Below are 16,586 nucleotides of genomic sequence, written 5' to 3'. Positions count from 1 at the left end.
GATACAAAGATGCCAAGCTGTCACCTTCCACGTATGCCTGTTTTGCATGTGTGGACTACCCGGAATTAGCCTAGATGTGGTTAAAATGGTGTAATTTATTTTCCAAGCCAAGCGTAATGTTCCTTGCAGACAATCAGACTGCTGTGGACTGTCACACGGCGTAAAGCCACACTGTCATGACACACAGTCTCTGATCTCGCAGATACACATAAAACTCTTCTACAAAGACAACACACACACACTCAGCACAAAAATTACAGCAAACAGGTTTTCTTCGGGATGTTTTTTTTCTATGACATTAAAAACAGGCTAATTCAGTTTTAGACACAAAACACACCAAGACTGGGAAAAACATACTAAAACTTTTCTTTTTCTTTTTTTTTTTTTTCCCTCCACCATGGCTGTGTTTATTTGAGTCTGTGTCGTGATGGGAAATGTGACTACTACACAAACAAACCGAAAGGTCTGCAGCACACATCTTTGTCTCAGAGTCTTTGAATATGTGTGTTTAAGAGGAAGAGGTCAAAAATCACTGTGCATCCCATTCCCATGCAGACACTGACAGTCTAACAAGATGAAGTAGATAAACTGCTCATAATCATCATCTAAAGTTTTCAGGAAATCAGTAATTAAACTCAGGCTGATCTCACTTATATAGCTGTAGCTGGAGAGCAATTTGATGAATAGAAACTCGTGGTTATGACAGAGTTGCATTGTGCATATTTTTTCTTTATAGAAATATGGCCAATATCAAAAAACACTAATTAAAAATTTAAAAAGTAAAAAAAAAAAAAAAACACAAAAACAAAGAGTCAAACAATATGTGCTAACTGGTCTGGACCGAACTGAAAATGACACGGTTAGGCATTTCAACACTCCAGAACTTCAGTAAAATAATTCCACTATTGCTATTAAAATATTTTCTTGTCTTTATTGTTACAAAAAAAAGAGTACCATAGGTATTAATGCATAAAACACATGATTCTCCCTTTAAGCCAGTGTTTGTCAACTGAAGCTGTTTTTGTTGAACCATCATGACTACAGCAGCTGTCTCACATCTCCTTCTACAAGAAACAGACAAAATCATAGATATAAAGGTATTTTGAGGTGTTTAGTATTTAAATTTTAGGTTTACAGAGAAAACGATATTTTCATTATTATTAAACTTATTACGATGTGATTTAATAGCATAAATATTATCAGATCACATGGCACTGCATCTGTCACATACATATAGAAAAAATAAAGATGCACACAAATAGAGACAAATTAAAACATAAGCTCTAATGACCTGCAGCAGATATAAGTGATGCCAAATTATCAGTACAGCAAATAAGTTACATTTATACTCTAATTTTCTCTGCAAATACGCAACCTCAGATGCACTCACACACACTTAAACGCAAATGCACACAAATTGCATGTAATTAGGTGAAGAAGCAGCAGCGTGAGAACCCATTCAGTGATCCACATCACAGCCATAAAGACAAAAAATAGAAAGCATCTGAATTCTAAATTAGACCTGAAAGAAACAGTCACTGTCCACATTTCTGTCCACTAAACGAGGTTTTGAGGAATATTAAATGTGTTTAATTTCTTCCAAATGTCCGTTCCTTCTCACTTTCTTCCTTGTTTTTTTTCTTGCTTCTTTGCATTTCCCACGCCCTCCTTCTGCAATTAATTTTGCCATACTTTACTTCATTATTATCTCCAGTCTTTTCCTTCAAAGAGTCATCAGAAAGAGTGCTGTGTGCTTTTTTCTGTATCCTTCCATTTTGCCTTGTCCTTTGTCACTTTCTTTCTTTTTTCTTTCCTTTCTTTTTTGCCTTTAGTTCATTCTCCACTAGTTCTGTCCTTATTTGTGTTCTTCCTTCCAGACATCCTTTTTTTCTCTCTCCTTTCCTTTCCATTTTTCATGCGAATTTATTTACTCTCAGTCTATGATACTTGACTACATTAGGAACACATCACTATATTAAGTTCATAGAGTAATATCCTGAAATTCATCCTCCTTGCCAACATCCATTTCGCTTACCTGCTGTCTCGGGAAATCTGGAATTTATCAGATAAAATCAATCTAATGTCGACTCACAGATGGTTTGGTGCACCTACACGTCTTCACATGTGTTTTCTTTCTACTTCCTCGCTGTTCTTAACCCTAAAGTCCACTGTTGCTCAAATGCCCGTCTCATTTCATTTATAAACTAAAAGGTTTCATTTTAACTTATTTTCTAAATCTGACATGGTTTCAACTCTTCTCTCATGCAGTCAGTCAAACAACGAGAACATTTCACAAAGACAAAACACTGTCCAAATCACTGGGACAACAAAGTCAGCAGCAGACCATTGCCTCAGCAATTAGACACCACACCTTTCAAAGACAGTATTTCTCTCCCTCTACAAAGCAAAACGCTGCACGTACCAGCATACTAAAGACTCCCATTCTCTATGTGGACATACACATGTTTTCGCATGCCTGCACAGTAGTGGTGTGTACGCGTGCAACTGAGCGCTTTAATGTCTGTGAGGTGCGCATCGATCCCCATGTATCGGGCAAGTTGTCCTTTGAGGAAAGAAGGGAAATGAAAGAAAAAGAATAAAACGGGGAAGGGGAGAGGCGGATCGATGCAGCGGAGAACGGCAAGCGTGAGTGGGGATTGAGGGAAAACGCTCGCAAAGGCAAGTGGAGTGCCGCACAGGTGAAGAAACGCACACACATATCTACAGACACACACACAGGTGAAGATTAAATCCGACTTGGGGTATTTGTTTCCATTTTTGTCTCTTTTTAATCTTTTACCACCGAGTGGTAACTCCCCCTTTGCATGAATATATCACATTAAATTTCCAAAAGTAATTTTATATTTTGGACAGATTCACTTACATCACATCAATATCTTCTATCTTGAGCCTCATTCTACTGGTTTCCTCCTCTGTGTCTGTGTGCAATAAGCTACAGACAGGATAAAACTTAAACTTACAAACATTTATTCTTCTTTCATTTTGAGTAGTACTGACTCAACTCCAGCCTATTATAATGTCTCGAATGAATTGTGTCTGCATGAGGAAATCTGTCAAAACAAAGCATCGATATATCTCACTCTCATTATTAAAATGTAAATGTTTTTTTTTTACTTCTTGGCTAAACAAATCAGAGATCAGCGTTTATCTCTAATTAAATAAATTGAATTTTCTACATGTGAAGCGCTCGTCAAGGACAGATGCAAGATAAGGATGTTGATTAAACTGCGTGTCTTTGTTGCACTGTCTGAATCAACCCCATCACTTGTGCATTGCACTGACTTTAAGCTGTACTGGTGGTACAAGTAAAGATATGGGGAAAACACCAATTTCATCTTTCCTCACAGTAGTAAAATCTCACAAATAAACATTGAGAAGAAAATCCACCTATAATTTGGTGAGAGGAAGGAATACAACAAAGAGTAGCATCTTGCACTCACCAGGTGTCCATTAAAACTGTCTTATGCCAACAAAGTTTGCAAGAGATGCCACTTTCCCAATCGCATACAATAAATACAAGAATTGTCTGCATTCTATTGAGTCTTTACCTCAAACTGTGTGCTTTGAAAAAAGTGTCGCAATTGGACTCAGCGTGAAACAAAAAATGAGTGTGTGGAAAAAAAATCCCTCATGCCCAGTGTGAACTGCAGCGGAGGATCTGTGATGCTGTGGGCCATTTTCTCTCCCAAAGGCCCTCAGAACTTTGTCAGAGTGCATTGCATCACAGAGTCTTTGACACAACAGGAAATTTAAAACAAAAAAAATTCCCCTTACCTCAGATAGATAATTAAAAATGAGTCGTCACTGTGTTATTTAGCAGAATAATGATCCAAAACACAGTTCCCACATCCAAGACTCTGGATGATGCAACAACGATTGTGCCCAGAAGAAAGGCTAAAGACTCATCTCTTTTATGCACAAAACCTGGAGAAGATTAAATGCAATCAAAGGGGTTTATGCACATTATGAACAGCAGGGTTCATTAACGTTTTCTGCAATAATTTATCTTGCTTTTACTTCACACATCATATCAAGGAGTGTCAATAAATGCAGCGGCTGCTGTATTATTCTAGAAAGTGCCACAAATGGATTGTTAGTTAATTAGCGTGCTCTCAATATCCTTATCTCAGTCCTCCCTTTCATTCTCATGCATCTCTCTTTTATTTCAGTGTCACTCTCCCACTTCTTCGCTGGGACATACAGCTCCACCCACAGTAATGAGTAAACCTCCTGCTGCCCCACCCTGCCCAGACTGCCAAGTTGCTGCCAACACCTCAGACACACAAATACACATTTGCAGCAGGCCCCACCACAGATTGTACAAAGAAGTCATAGACTCAACTGTCGCACTCGTATGCGTATCCACACACACCGGTTCCACCCGTCTCCCACTTAATACTGCCAGTATCAGTGCCCTGACACCACATATGCACACACACGCACGTACACGCGTGCATGCACACACACACATTGAGAGAGAATAGTTTTTTCTGATCCAATGTGATCAGAGCAAATAAGCTCTGTGGCGCTGGTGAACCACAAGCTACGCCTGCCAGTCCATGACATCACTGCAGAGTGAAAAGCATTATGGTCCACAGAATTGGGCAAAGAAAAGTGAGTGACAGGTGGGATTCATGGGAACAGTCGGTTAGCCACCCTCAGTTGCCAGGACGACAGGAAAGTTTCCCTGTGTTGTGAAGTTTAAAATTTGATTCAGAAGAGAAAGATGAATGTGGCTGATGGGAACGGGAAATGATGTCATGGAGGCATGTGCACAACAGATATGAGCGCACTCGTGCGAGAGGCTTTGCTGGCAAACATATTTTGCATAAACTGTAAATATGATTAGAGGCAAACAGATTAGGTTGTAGCAGCTCGCCACATGAGATCTACTCCACGTACTGGAATCAAAGGGAAGATTATTTGAGGATGAAAGTGTATTAAAAAAAGGCATTTTGATAACTAGCAATCCCAGCAGGAAAAATCCCAGAATCAGGGCTGAACTCTGAAAAGTCTCAGAGTGAATGAGACAAAGCTGACCTATGGGCTTCCATCACAAAGAAATCAGTATTCATAATGACTTACAAAGTATTCCTACCCCTTTAACATTTTGACACCACACACTGTAGCAATAGACTGAAATGGGATTTTGTGTGATAGAAATACTTAAAAATAGGGCATAATTATGAAGTGGTATTAAAAGAATACTTGTTTGTTTGTTTTTACATATAAAAATCTGAAAGGTGTGTTTATGATTAGTCCTTCTCAGTCAGTACTTTATGAAACCAGCTTTCATTTCAATTACCATCTTCAGTCTTTTGGGGTACGTCTCCACCAACTTTGCACATGTGAAAATTCCTTTGGCTTTTCCTTTGAGTTATGTGGTAAAAAAGTTCCACGTTAGGATGGTCACTTGCTGCATGTCTTCCAGTTATACATCTCTGCCCTTCGTCATGTCCAGCTACTAATGGATAAAAGTCACTAGCGGTACAAAAACTTTAAAAAAAAGCTTCCCTGTCAGAAAAAAAGCATCTGCACACCACGATGATCCCACTTCCATGTTTTAGTGATGTTGATTTCAAGATTATTTGCCACCAAATAAAACCTTTTACATCTAAACCAGGAAGTTACACTTTAATCTCATCTGACCAAATGACTTTCATTTACATGTTTTCTGTGTTTATGACACCAAAATATATGTGAGATCTTTTATATCTCACTTCCCACAATGTCTTTCTTCTCGCCAGGCTTACACAAGAGTCAGATTTGGGAAGCAAATAATTAATAGTTTCTTTTCAACCAATGGTACATGGGTTGTTGATTTCTGTTGGGCGCCTCCATTGTTGCCATCTTGGCTATTTTCTTGATTTGCCTGCCAGTATACACAGTACACATGTATCTATGCTGAGATTAATTTACACACAAGGGAACTCTGTTTACTTACTAAATTACTTATGACATCAATTGTATTTAGGGGTTTCAGAGAACAGGGGACTAAAAAGAATTGCCAACACACTTTGCAGATTTTTATTTTATAATTTATATTATATAAATTATATATAAATATGGTTATATTATATATTTATAATTTTCCTTCCACCTCTGATTTCTGAATTACTTTGTGTTACTCCAACAATACTTTTTTTTTATTCAAGTTTCACAAAAAGAGAAAAGATTTAGCAGGGGACTCTGATAACGCGTGTGGTGCATGTTCTGCTTACTCTTAGCAGAGACTGGGATTCTTCTTTTGTGGCTCCTCCTTTCCCCTCCTGTGCTCCTGCACCTCCACTTCCTCCTCCTCCACCTGGATACTGTTGTGAAGGTATCTGGCTCTGCTTCTCTCCTCCACCTGCAGTAGCTCCTCCTGGTCTCCCTCCTCCCAAAAACGACTTGGTATCTCCCAAAAATGGCTTGGTGTCTCCCAGGTAAACCATGCCCGGCGAAGCCATGCCTCTCTTCTGCTGCGAACCCTCGTGATTGGCTGAAACGAAAGAGAGGGAGAGCGGGGAGGGGAAGAGAAGGGCTCCCACCTCCTGCTCCTCTTTCTGCTACTCTTTCGGGCCCCATCCGCTCCTTGGGTACCCAGAGTAATCCGTGGGCCTGCTCACCTCCTCTTTCTCCCGGGCCTCTTGTCTCTCCGAGAACCCAACCCTTCTCCCGTTCTCTTTCTTTTTCCTCCACTCCTTCGCTTTTAACTACACCGCTGGGCTCCTCTCTGCCTGCCTCCGCCAATCGTCCCTCAGGTGGAGCTAGAGAGTATAGAAGTCGTAGATCCCCCTTGCTCTCCTCTTTAATGGCTAAAGTCGAGGGAGCTGAGCACCCATTGGCCGAAAGCGCCAGCGACGGTGTCATTGAGGTGGGCTGAGAGCCTAATGAAGGAGAGGCGTCTTGACAGTGGGCAGAATTAAAATGGTCGAGGAGGGCCGATGAATCAGGAGCAGTGAAGTCACAGTGTCGGCAGCGGCAACACGCGTGGACACGCCTGGTGAAAAAGAAAAGTACAAATCTTCATTTTCAGTTTTAATCAGAAACCCAGATCATGACTTTGAGAGTCATCAAATCTAGTAATGAGTCATCACAGTAGTACAGTAATGTGACTGAAGGCAGCTCTGCAGACTTTGTTTTGTTTTCAGTTCAATCAGCTCACCTTTTCATCTGCCCATTTAAATAAGTAAAAGTCCCTTATTCACGCAGCTCCACACCAGAACGAAGAAAATCCGCCCCCCGGAAATGAATAAATCAAAAGTGCGTTTGGCCCTGCTTGATTTCCTCAGAGCACTCAGGTCTTGACTTCCAGGGAACTTGTGGCCAAAAAGTGACTCAGAGTTCCACTAAATCACCACGAATTACTCGAAAATGGTGAGGAGCATAAATGAATCTGAACATCAAGCACCGAATCAACCGTCAACAAGCCACCTTCATTTCCTGCTGGGCCAACCCCTGAATGGTTTGCTATATTTCCAGAGCAAGACATCAGGCTACATTTTCTTCCTGGCATAGAGAAAAACATGTTGGGTGCTTCATGTGTGGGAAAGCAAGAAAAAAGATCAATGAATCACCTTTAACACATACCTACACCCACACAAACTCAACTCAGACCACGGGCAGCTAATTTACATTTACTTGACATGAGCAGTACTACCCAGTAACCTCTATGTACAGTATGTATATATAAGAGGGGTTTTTTATAGAAAGGGAATATTGTGAATATTTATGCATTTCTTAGATTATTCAACTCTGTATTTTTAAGGAAATTGTCTTCATAGTAATTCTGAATGTTTTGACAATACAAACATTCATACAACATCACACTTCATTTTATTTTGCCATTTTTGAGATAGACCAACATAGAGTCAAATTCTCTATGACATGAGCATTTAAACTTTAAGTGATCTACTCAAACAGAAAGATGCTTCATTGTCATACCGGGAGACAAACCTCAGTCGAAGTATGACTTTGGGCACTCTGAATGGGTTTTCTTGAGGGACTGGCCCTGTATTTAGATTATGCTTTTCTTTTAATACAAGCAACACTAGATGGTTGGGACATCTCTCTAACTGAATCCCTGATTAGTCTGTTGTGTTTATTGGCGTTCATGAAACTGTGTTTTCGCTAACGCCTCTGAGGCATTCACAGGGAGCATTTGGAGACTCTGTTTACTAGGTGACTTTTAAAGACAATTAGTTGTGCTGGGTTTTATTTTAAAAGCCAGCAAATAAAACCCAACCCCTTCCCAGAAAATGCCATCATTTTCCTTCCACTTCACTATTCGGCAGTTCTATCGCCAGAAATTTCTGAAAATTACAAAGGAGCTTGTTAATCCAACATGAAAAAATTCAAGGGTATGCGTACTTTTTGAAAGGCTTTTAAAGTACTATGAAAATATCTTGTGTTATCTTGTCAAGGGCTATTGTTTTGGCAGTCAAGTCATGTTGAACTAAAGCTTCACTTGCTCAGATGTCACCCAGCAGCAGTAATCTGCTAAACACTGGCTATTGCATTCACTTGGCTGTTTCTCAACAGCAGCTTCTTATTGATGCCCCGCAGTGTGAGTATTTTACAACAGCAGGATGTACAGTAAGTATGCCAAAAATGTCAATGATAGCAGAAAAACAACCTCTATGTAGAGAAGACACTCACACCGCAAGAAATAAATCAATTAAATTATACAAAAAATAGAAGACGCACAAATATGAGGATTAAATAGATTTTACTTTTCCTTCTCATAAGCTATAAGTCGTTTTTCCAGCAGGTTAAAGAATGTCTCGTTTGGAGAGGCCATCTGAAACCCAGTGGGTTCAGAAAGTGTCTTCACACTCGACAGGTTAGTTTGATTAAAAGTAACTCTTGTGTGATTATTCTGTTAGTGCAGATCATGTGAAGCAGTGCGACTGCTGTCATCCGGACCCTGGAGATGCAACTGGAGATACCAAACAACTGCACCAGAACCACTTAAATATGTCAGCCAGTCTGGTCAAAACTAAACTAAAACAAAATATGTGAAAATATAAATGATCATATATCAACTCAAGATTTAAACTGTACTTTATTTCAAGATCACGTTATTCTGAATATTTGGTAATATGTTGTGCTTGTAGCACTGTTAGGCTTTCTAATGCATTGCTAAAAATTACAACTTGTATCACACTTTTAGGGCAGTGCAGCAAAATATTCAGTGAGTGGTGCTTTCCTGTTCGATTTAAATTGTGGCATGGATTAAGATTTTTTTTTTTTCAAGGCTGACACTTAAAAAGTCTGTGCTCAGTTTTGGAATACATAGATTACTTGCAGCCACTTAATGAAGATGATAAATAAGCTAAATTAATACATGCAATTTCAAAAAGAAAATCAAGATGCCTTTTCTGGCTGCACTGCCAAAAGAAGGGAACACCACTTGAGAGGTGTTTTTCTTTGTTTTTGTACATAAAATTTAATAATTAGCTTAGAAGCTAGAGCACTGATTGTACAATGCACCTTTCCATTTATATGTCTGAGTGATCACTCTTTTGGCAGGTAACCTTTTTTCTCATTACACCACAGCCCTTTGTTTCAAACACCACTGAATTAAATCCCAAATTTGTTCTCTAAAACTTTAGAATCCTTTTAGCTCTGATTGATTTTACTGGGGGTATGAAGCTGTGGCTTTAGCTCACTTTTATTTGATCACAGCACCGAGTATCAGAGTATACGAGCATTTTGTTTGAAATGGGACTGCACCGTAAAAAACATCTCATAACTGATTTCTCACCTTTCTCTCCTTTCTTTTTATTTCCCTACCATGGTTCACCCCACATCATTGTTTCTTGTGTAAAACTTTTGAGAACATCTGTTTTATTGTTTTTCTAGGACCCCACTAAACTAGAAGTATAGATTAATTAATACTCAATCTGAAAAAAATATATATTGTATTTTTGTATTCTTGAATATTTTTGTCCAAGTCAGGTAATCTCATTTAAAGTTATCTCTGTGTTAAGTCCTAATTTTACTTCAGAGATGCATTGTAATGTCATGTTTGATTTCTTCTACAATTTTTGCCAAGAATTGCAGAAAACAAACTGGTGAAATGACTGGTGAGCTTAAAAAAAATGAATACTGCCATTAAAGCAACAAAATAATCAATCACTTTGTTTGCGTGCTATGTTCTAAACACAGTGGCCCTTTTATTTGAGTGGTTTGCTAGTTAATTAATTGAATAGTCAGCTCATTTATAAGACTGGAAATGAGTGGTTAAATGACTGGCTAGTAGCTTGGTTGGATGTCTACATTACTCACTGCATGGTGAGTTGATTGGTTATAGCGCTGGTTGTATAATTTGTTATGGTTGGCTGCCTGGTTAGTTAGTTAGTTGGTTGAAGGAATTGATTAGTTGGGTAGTTGACTGGTTTGTTAAAAAGGATATTCTAACCTGTCTCATCCAAGACTAACTTATCATTTAAAAAATAGCCACAAAAACACAATACAGGAAGGATGGACTTTTCACTCCTTTTCTTTTTAACGCTCTATTCCACATCAAGAAATTCAAACAGTACATTGGTACTCGACTTTAAAGACATTCACATGACCTGGAAAATGTTACTTTTCCTCAAGAATCACTCAACTCTTGCACCTGGTTGGAAATGGGTATGAATGGTATCAAAACTTTTCTTAAAAATAGTTCCACAAAGGGGTTGTTGCTGAAATGTGATCAGCCTGGCACAGAAAATGCTTGCTGGCCTTCTTGACTTTTGAATGAAATGTTTTAAGTAGCTGCTTTTAATACTTGAGTATGTAGAAACCAGTGTGGAATATTTACTCTTTAGAAGAGCCAGTATGACTGACATTGTAGTGAAACAGATGGAGAGTTTTCTTATTCACTACGTATTGTCCAAAAACAATTAATTAGCTATTTGCAAGATGTCCTGCTCACCTGTAGTGTCTAAAAAGCTCTTCTTCCACTTGTGTGACAAAGCTACACTTTGTACAAGTGTGCTCGGTCTCTCCTGCTCCTCCTCTGCCTCCCTCCTTGTCTCCTTCACTCTCCTCTTCAGCCTTGACTTGTGGAGGTGCCCCCTTTAGTTTGATTATGCTGTGACAGCTCTCATAGTGTTGCAGCAACACATCAATGTCTGTAGTGGCAAATGCACACTGGTCGCACAAGTGAGTGACACCTGGAGAGAAGAACAGTATCAAGACAACAAAAACCTGAAAGATGGAAGTTTAAAATGTTCACATGAAGAAAACGATTAGCAAATGGAAATGGTTTTCTGCACCTATGCCTTTAAATACCTTGTGTAACAACAGGATGTGCCGGGTTAGAGGTGTGAAAGGTGGAACCAGAAATCACACTGGGGTCACCTCTTGGGTTAGGAGGGGTCACGCTGGGTGAGGTGGCAGCAGTGGGTTTTGAACCAATCGCGTCCTGCTGCTTGGTAGGCTGAGGAAACTTTGAACAGCATTTAGAACAGGTTGGCTTCCGGCAAGCAAAAGGGTGGGATACCTATCGAGAGAAATATTTTGTCAAACAATTGTTTCCATGTTTGTATGCTTTGGTTATTTGTCAGAATTGGGTTGATGAGTTTGAAACACATCAAAAAAAAAAAGAACAGTGGAAGTCAGCAGCAGTAAAATTAGTGTGCATTATTAATAAAAGCCTAAAATATTTACTATCCTTTTTTGTATTTTTAGCAGCTGCAACAGCACTGTTTGGCAGCTGGCACAAAGGAGGGTAGGCAGTGTGCGTGGGCAGACTCAGAGAAGCTAGGGAATTTTAACTAAGCAGGAAATCGGAACAATTAACTTTACACTTGTTCATGTATTCCATTTCATTTTTATGCGCTTGCAGAAAAACGCATATTTTTGTTCCCCAGTAATTACAGAGCAAACATCAAATGTTTCAGCTTTTCATGCAGCTCACCTCTCCCAGGTGTTTCTGGGGCTGGCAGAGCCCCTGAGGACAATACATGCAGTGCTGAATGCAACAGCGGTGGATGGAGTGGTTGTGCTGGTAGTGCAGCAGCAACGGAGCAACGATGATCACGTCCGCACTGTGGGCCATCGAGTAACGGAAATCGCACAACTGACAGTTGTAGCTGGTCACGACAGCTTCTGAATCGCCAGTTTTTGGGTCTCCTGGGATCAGAACACAGAAATCTTCTGTAAAACCTTTTGCAAGGAGCTCAAATGCACAGGGCCGTCCAAAAATATTCATACTAAATGAACTTTTCCTACATTTTCCTCTACAGAATCACAGACCATGACTATTTTGCATGGCAGACAAACACAAAGTAGTGCATTATTGTCAGGTGAAGGGAAAATGATACATGATTTTTAAAACGTTTTTACAAACCACATATCAATGCAGACAGCATTTTTTACGCATGCCAAATTGTGGTGTACATTTGCGCTTTTATCCTTTTCCTCCGAGTCAACATTTTATAGAATCACCTAACATTGCAAATCCAACAGCAGGTATATTTCCAACAACTTTGTAAATGTAAAGATGAACATTTTTATCTTATCTTCTTGCATTAAAGTGTCAACATGGTCAGATTGGACGGAAAGTGTCTGCAGAATCGATTTTCAAATCTTGATGCAAATTCTTAAATAGATTTAGGTCTGGATTTTGACTGGGTCATTCTAAAATGTATGTGCTTTTATGTAAACCATCTGATTCTTGCTCTAGCTTTATGCTTGGTCTCCTAATGGAAGGTGAACCTCGGCTGCAGTCTTGTTTTGGAGCCTCTAAAAGGCTTTCTATATAGATCTGTCCTGGATTTAGCTCCATCCCCATTCCCATAATTTGACCAGCTTCTTTGTCACTGCTGGAAAAATGGCATCCTGAAAGAATGATCACCGCAGTTCACTACAGAGAAAATATTTCCAATGATGTCAAATTTTGATTTTCTGCTGCAGACAGCATTTTGTCCGTATGCCAAGAGTTCAATTAAAAGTTCAGCTTTGTTCTCTTTCAAACAGTTTTCTGTGTCCCCGCCATTGCTTGTGGAAAATCACAAGCGAAGCTCCTTGTGCCTCTCAGTCTGTCTCTGAGTTATCATCGGCCTGTTGCCTGCTCCTCTGATTAATGCTTTCCTTGACCGGCCTATCAATTTAGCGAGATGGCAATGTCATAGGTTCGCAGTTGTCATACTCTTTTTACTTTTAGAGGATGGATTAAACAGAGCTCTGTGAGTTGTTCACAGTTGGGGTACTGTTTTATAACCGAACCCCGCCGTAAAAGCTTTTCTTTTCACAACTTTATCTATGAACTGTCTTTATTATGTTGTTTTGTTTGCTAATATTCTCTAACAGATGTTCCACTTTATTAAAAATGTCCACTACCTTGTGTTGGTTTATCACAGTCAATCCCAATAAGATACATTGAAGTTTAAGAGTGTAGCGTGAAAAAGTTCAAGAAGTCATAATCATTTTTCAAGGTGGATAATTGTGCAAAGTAATATCACAGCTCTAATTAAAATGATGTTAAATATAAAGAAGCAATGTTGCAATAGTTGTATAATATTTGCACCCACGTTCCACCACACTTACTTCACACTTCTTTCATTACCTTGGCTGGTGGTGAAGTGATCTTTGCAGCTTTTGGATGCCATGTGATCTTGCTCTCTATCTTTTCTTCCTCCTCTCTCCCTCTCTCTGTCAATCCCAGAGCTGTTAGGGCTTATAGCACCACCAGAAGGAGCCTTATGCCTTTGTTCATAGTGCTCTAAAAGCTTAGCTGAACCTTCTGACCACTCGCAACTCCAACTGCAGAGTTTACACCAATAACACGCCTGTATGGCCCCTCGACCGGCCTCCCCCGTCCAGCCCGATGAGTCAGAACCCGCTCTGACCGGGATGAAGTACCCAACCACGGAGTCGTCTTCGGCTCGCACCGCCACCCGCTCGCCAGCATCCAACATCACACTCCTCCCTTTTAGCTGACTGTCGTGCGTCGCCAGGCTGTTGGTGGCCAGCAGGGGTGTGGTTGGGGGAGATTTTACTTTGTTAGGATGCGAGGACAAAAAGTGTTGTTCAAGTTCCGAGGAATTGCTGCCCATGTATGTGAAGTTGCAAAATTTGCAGCGGAAGTACTTAGTGTTCCCTTGGCAGTCAGACGTCTTACGGCCAATTCCGATTAAGGTGCCACCCAACGTCACCTGGTGAGGAGGAGAAAAGGGAAAACAACGTTACAGTAAAGATTGAGCTGTTAGAGTTGGACTTTATGCACATTTTAAAAAAATAGATACTTAGAATCACATAAAATATCCTGATAAAATACAATAAACTGCCAACTGTCTGGTTTACTGCTAAACTGCACAGACGCTAAGGCTGACCTTCAGTTATATACAGGAGACATATTTAATCACAACTTACTTTTGAAACCTTTCATTTAAAGCCAGGGGACAAATGTAATTAACTTCAAGATCTAACAGTCCTTATAATTATTAACCTGTGATTTGCTCCACATAGAATAAACTAATGATCTGATAGCAAATCAGATGGGTTAGTGACATTACTTTGAATACTTTTAATCCAAATTAGCATGTCTGTTCTGGGAAATATTGCACTTTTGAATCTAGAAAAAATAATAGGGAGCCGATAAAAACATAATGTAACTGAGTCTTAGCTACATCTTAAACATCTTTTGCAAACGTTTGTAAATTATTTCATATACAACTAGTGATACTTCAGAGGAAGAGGAATTGGCCGTAACTCGAACAGCCTTAAAATATGCGAATCCCTGCATTTGTGTTAATATTCATATTAATGTTTGGACGTCTAAAATATTTTCTAGTGCCATCTGCGTAAAATATTGTTTTTGTGACTTAATGTCTTTGTGCCTAAAGAAAACACCAGGGTAGAATCAAACAAGGCAAAAGGCAAATAGGACGTGTTGAGGAAAAGAGTATGCATTAGAAACTGGGGTGGCGGGAAAGAAGGAGGGAAAAGATGGATTAAAAGCAAATTGAGCACTTAGAAAAAACGATTTATTACTCAGAAAGAGGGAGCAAGGAAAAAATTGAAAACAGAGATATGAAGGAGAGACGAAGACGTATAAAATAATGGTGAATGAAAGAAAAAGAGAGGGTTAAATATGTCTGACATCTGTTTCATTAGACTCCCTAACAGTCGATTAGAAGTACAGCTTCACCGTCTGTCTCTTTCACTACCTTCTCTCCTTTCCTCTTCATCTCCATTTCTTATTCATTTCTTCTTTGCACTATTCCTTTCCTCGATTATTGTTTTGTTTTCTTTTTTTTCTATAATTATTTTTCATTGGTTGACAGAGATCCTGGTCTTAGTAAATGACAAGATGGAATTTTCCAAACATGGGCTGAAAGGAGAAAAATTAAGTGAGGGGTAGAGAGAATAGAGATCCCTTTCATTCCCCCTTTTTTCCCCTAATACTTTCACTTTTTCTTCATAATTATGATATAACCCGCTGGATTTTCTATTTCGGACTCGTAAGTCTGCATGTGGACTGCTGTGCCTTTTTGAGTCCATTATACAACTGAGCAAAATTACTGAAAGCTGGGAAAAATGAAATGAAGCTCATTGAGTTTTCCTCTCACCTACATTTATAAAATCAACTTACCTAAACTTTTTAGTACAAAATCTTGCGGTTTCTGTTCACGCACTCAAAGCTCTAATCCTTGACTTATAATTCAGGTTGTCCCAATACGCAAAAATGGCAAAATAAATAAATCATTCTACATATCTGATAGACTGACAGAACAAAGCACAAAGCTTTATTTGATGTATGATAAAATATATATGTGCCAATTAAGATAATATGGTGTAACAGAGAAAAAAAAATAGCTAAATAACACAGATTGAGCCTCTATAGGAGGCAGTACATACCTGATGTAAAGTTTTTTTTTCTTTCCTCCTTCCTGACACTTTAATGTTTATCATTAGCAGCCACAGCAAATCAATGTTGAGTGGAGGGCGTTTTATGCTTTTTCTTTTTGTTTTTCTTTTTCGGACCAAGTCCGCAGCTGTTAATTTCCCTGATTAGGAGCCTCTTGATTTAAAGCGAAGCTGAACACAACAGAATCAACTTTTCTAACCTCCAGAGGATTGAGATCCAGGCTGCACACTAAAATTACACTCAACTAGAATTCCCAGGGAAGCTTACTTTTGCCTTGTACGTGGATTTTCTTCTTCGTCTAATCTACATTAATGTATCTTGTCTTTTCAAAGCAATTCTGAGCAGATACCATTGTCAAATTAGAGCAAAGATTAATATGAATGAACACAAAAGCATTTCAAGACTTCAGCCAAGCAGCTGAACAACAAGTTCACTTGTTTTTGAATAACATTGTATTTGCTGCTTGTGTGTCAGGTGTTCTTGTTTCTATCAGTGTAACACATGGACACCAGATCAGTAATTCTAACATTTCACCAATTGATCCGATTTGTATACATTTTTATTTTAGTCCATCTCCTTCATTGAAGGAAATATCCATTTTGAGAAATGTCTTCAATGTTGTAGTTGTAACTCGATGCTGTATTTCAGAACTTTGTGGTCAATTTCTGACCTTCATTCCCATTTTAGGTGGTTTTGGTTTCTCTAGATCATTCAACAT

The 16,586-nt window shown here is 39.1% G+C and overlaps 1 protein-coding gene across 1 annotated transcript in view; it reads right to left on the bottom strand.

The window, feature by feature from the left end:
• trps1 (trichorhinophalangeal syndrome I) overlaps positions 1–16,586 on the bottom strand; it is a 125,640-nt gene that overhangs the window by 45,379 nt on the left and 63,675 nt on the right. Inside the window, 6 exon segments of the mRNA XM_055053719.1 lie at positions 6,243–6,540; positions 6,542–7,003; positions 10,928–11,168; positions 11,287–11,497; positions 11,915–12,129; positions 13,565–14,153. Of these exon segments, the coding sequence (XP_054909694.1) occupies positions 6,243–6,540; positions 6,542–7,003; positions 10,928–11,168; positions 11,287–11,497; positions 11,915–12,129; positions 13,565–14,153 (2,016 nt within the window).

This window comes from Poeciliopsis prolifica, unplaced genomic scaffold (assembly GCF_027474105.1).
Source record: "Poeciliopsis prolifica strain line A6 unplaced genomic scaffold, Auburn_PproV2 SCAFFOLD038, whole genome shotgun sequence".
In the NCBI taxonomy this organism is placed as follows: domain Eukaryota; kingdom Metazoa; phylum Chordata; class Actinopteri; order Cyprinodontiformes; family Poeciliidae; genus Poeciliopsis; species Poeciliopsis prolifica.
Note: the sequence above shows the minus strand (reverse complement) of the source record. Positions and strands in the feature narration are given on the sequence as shown.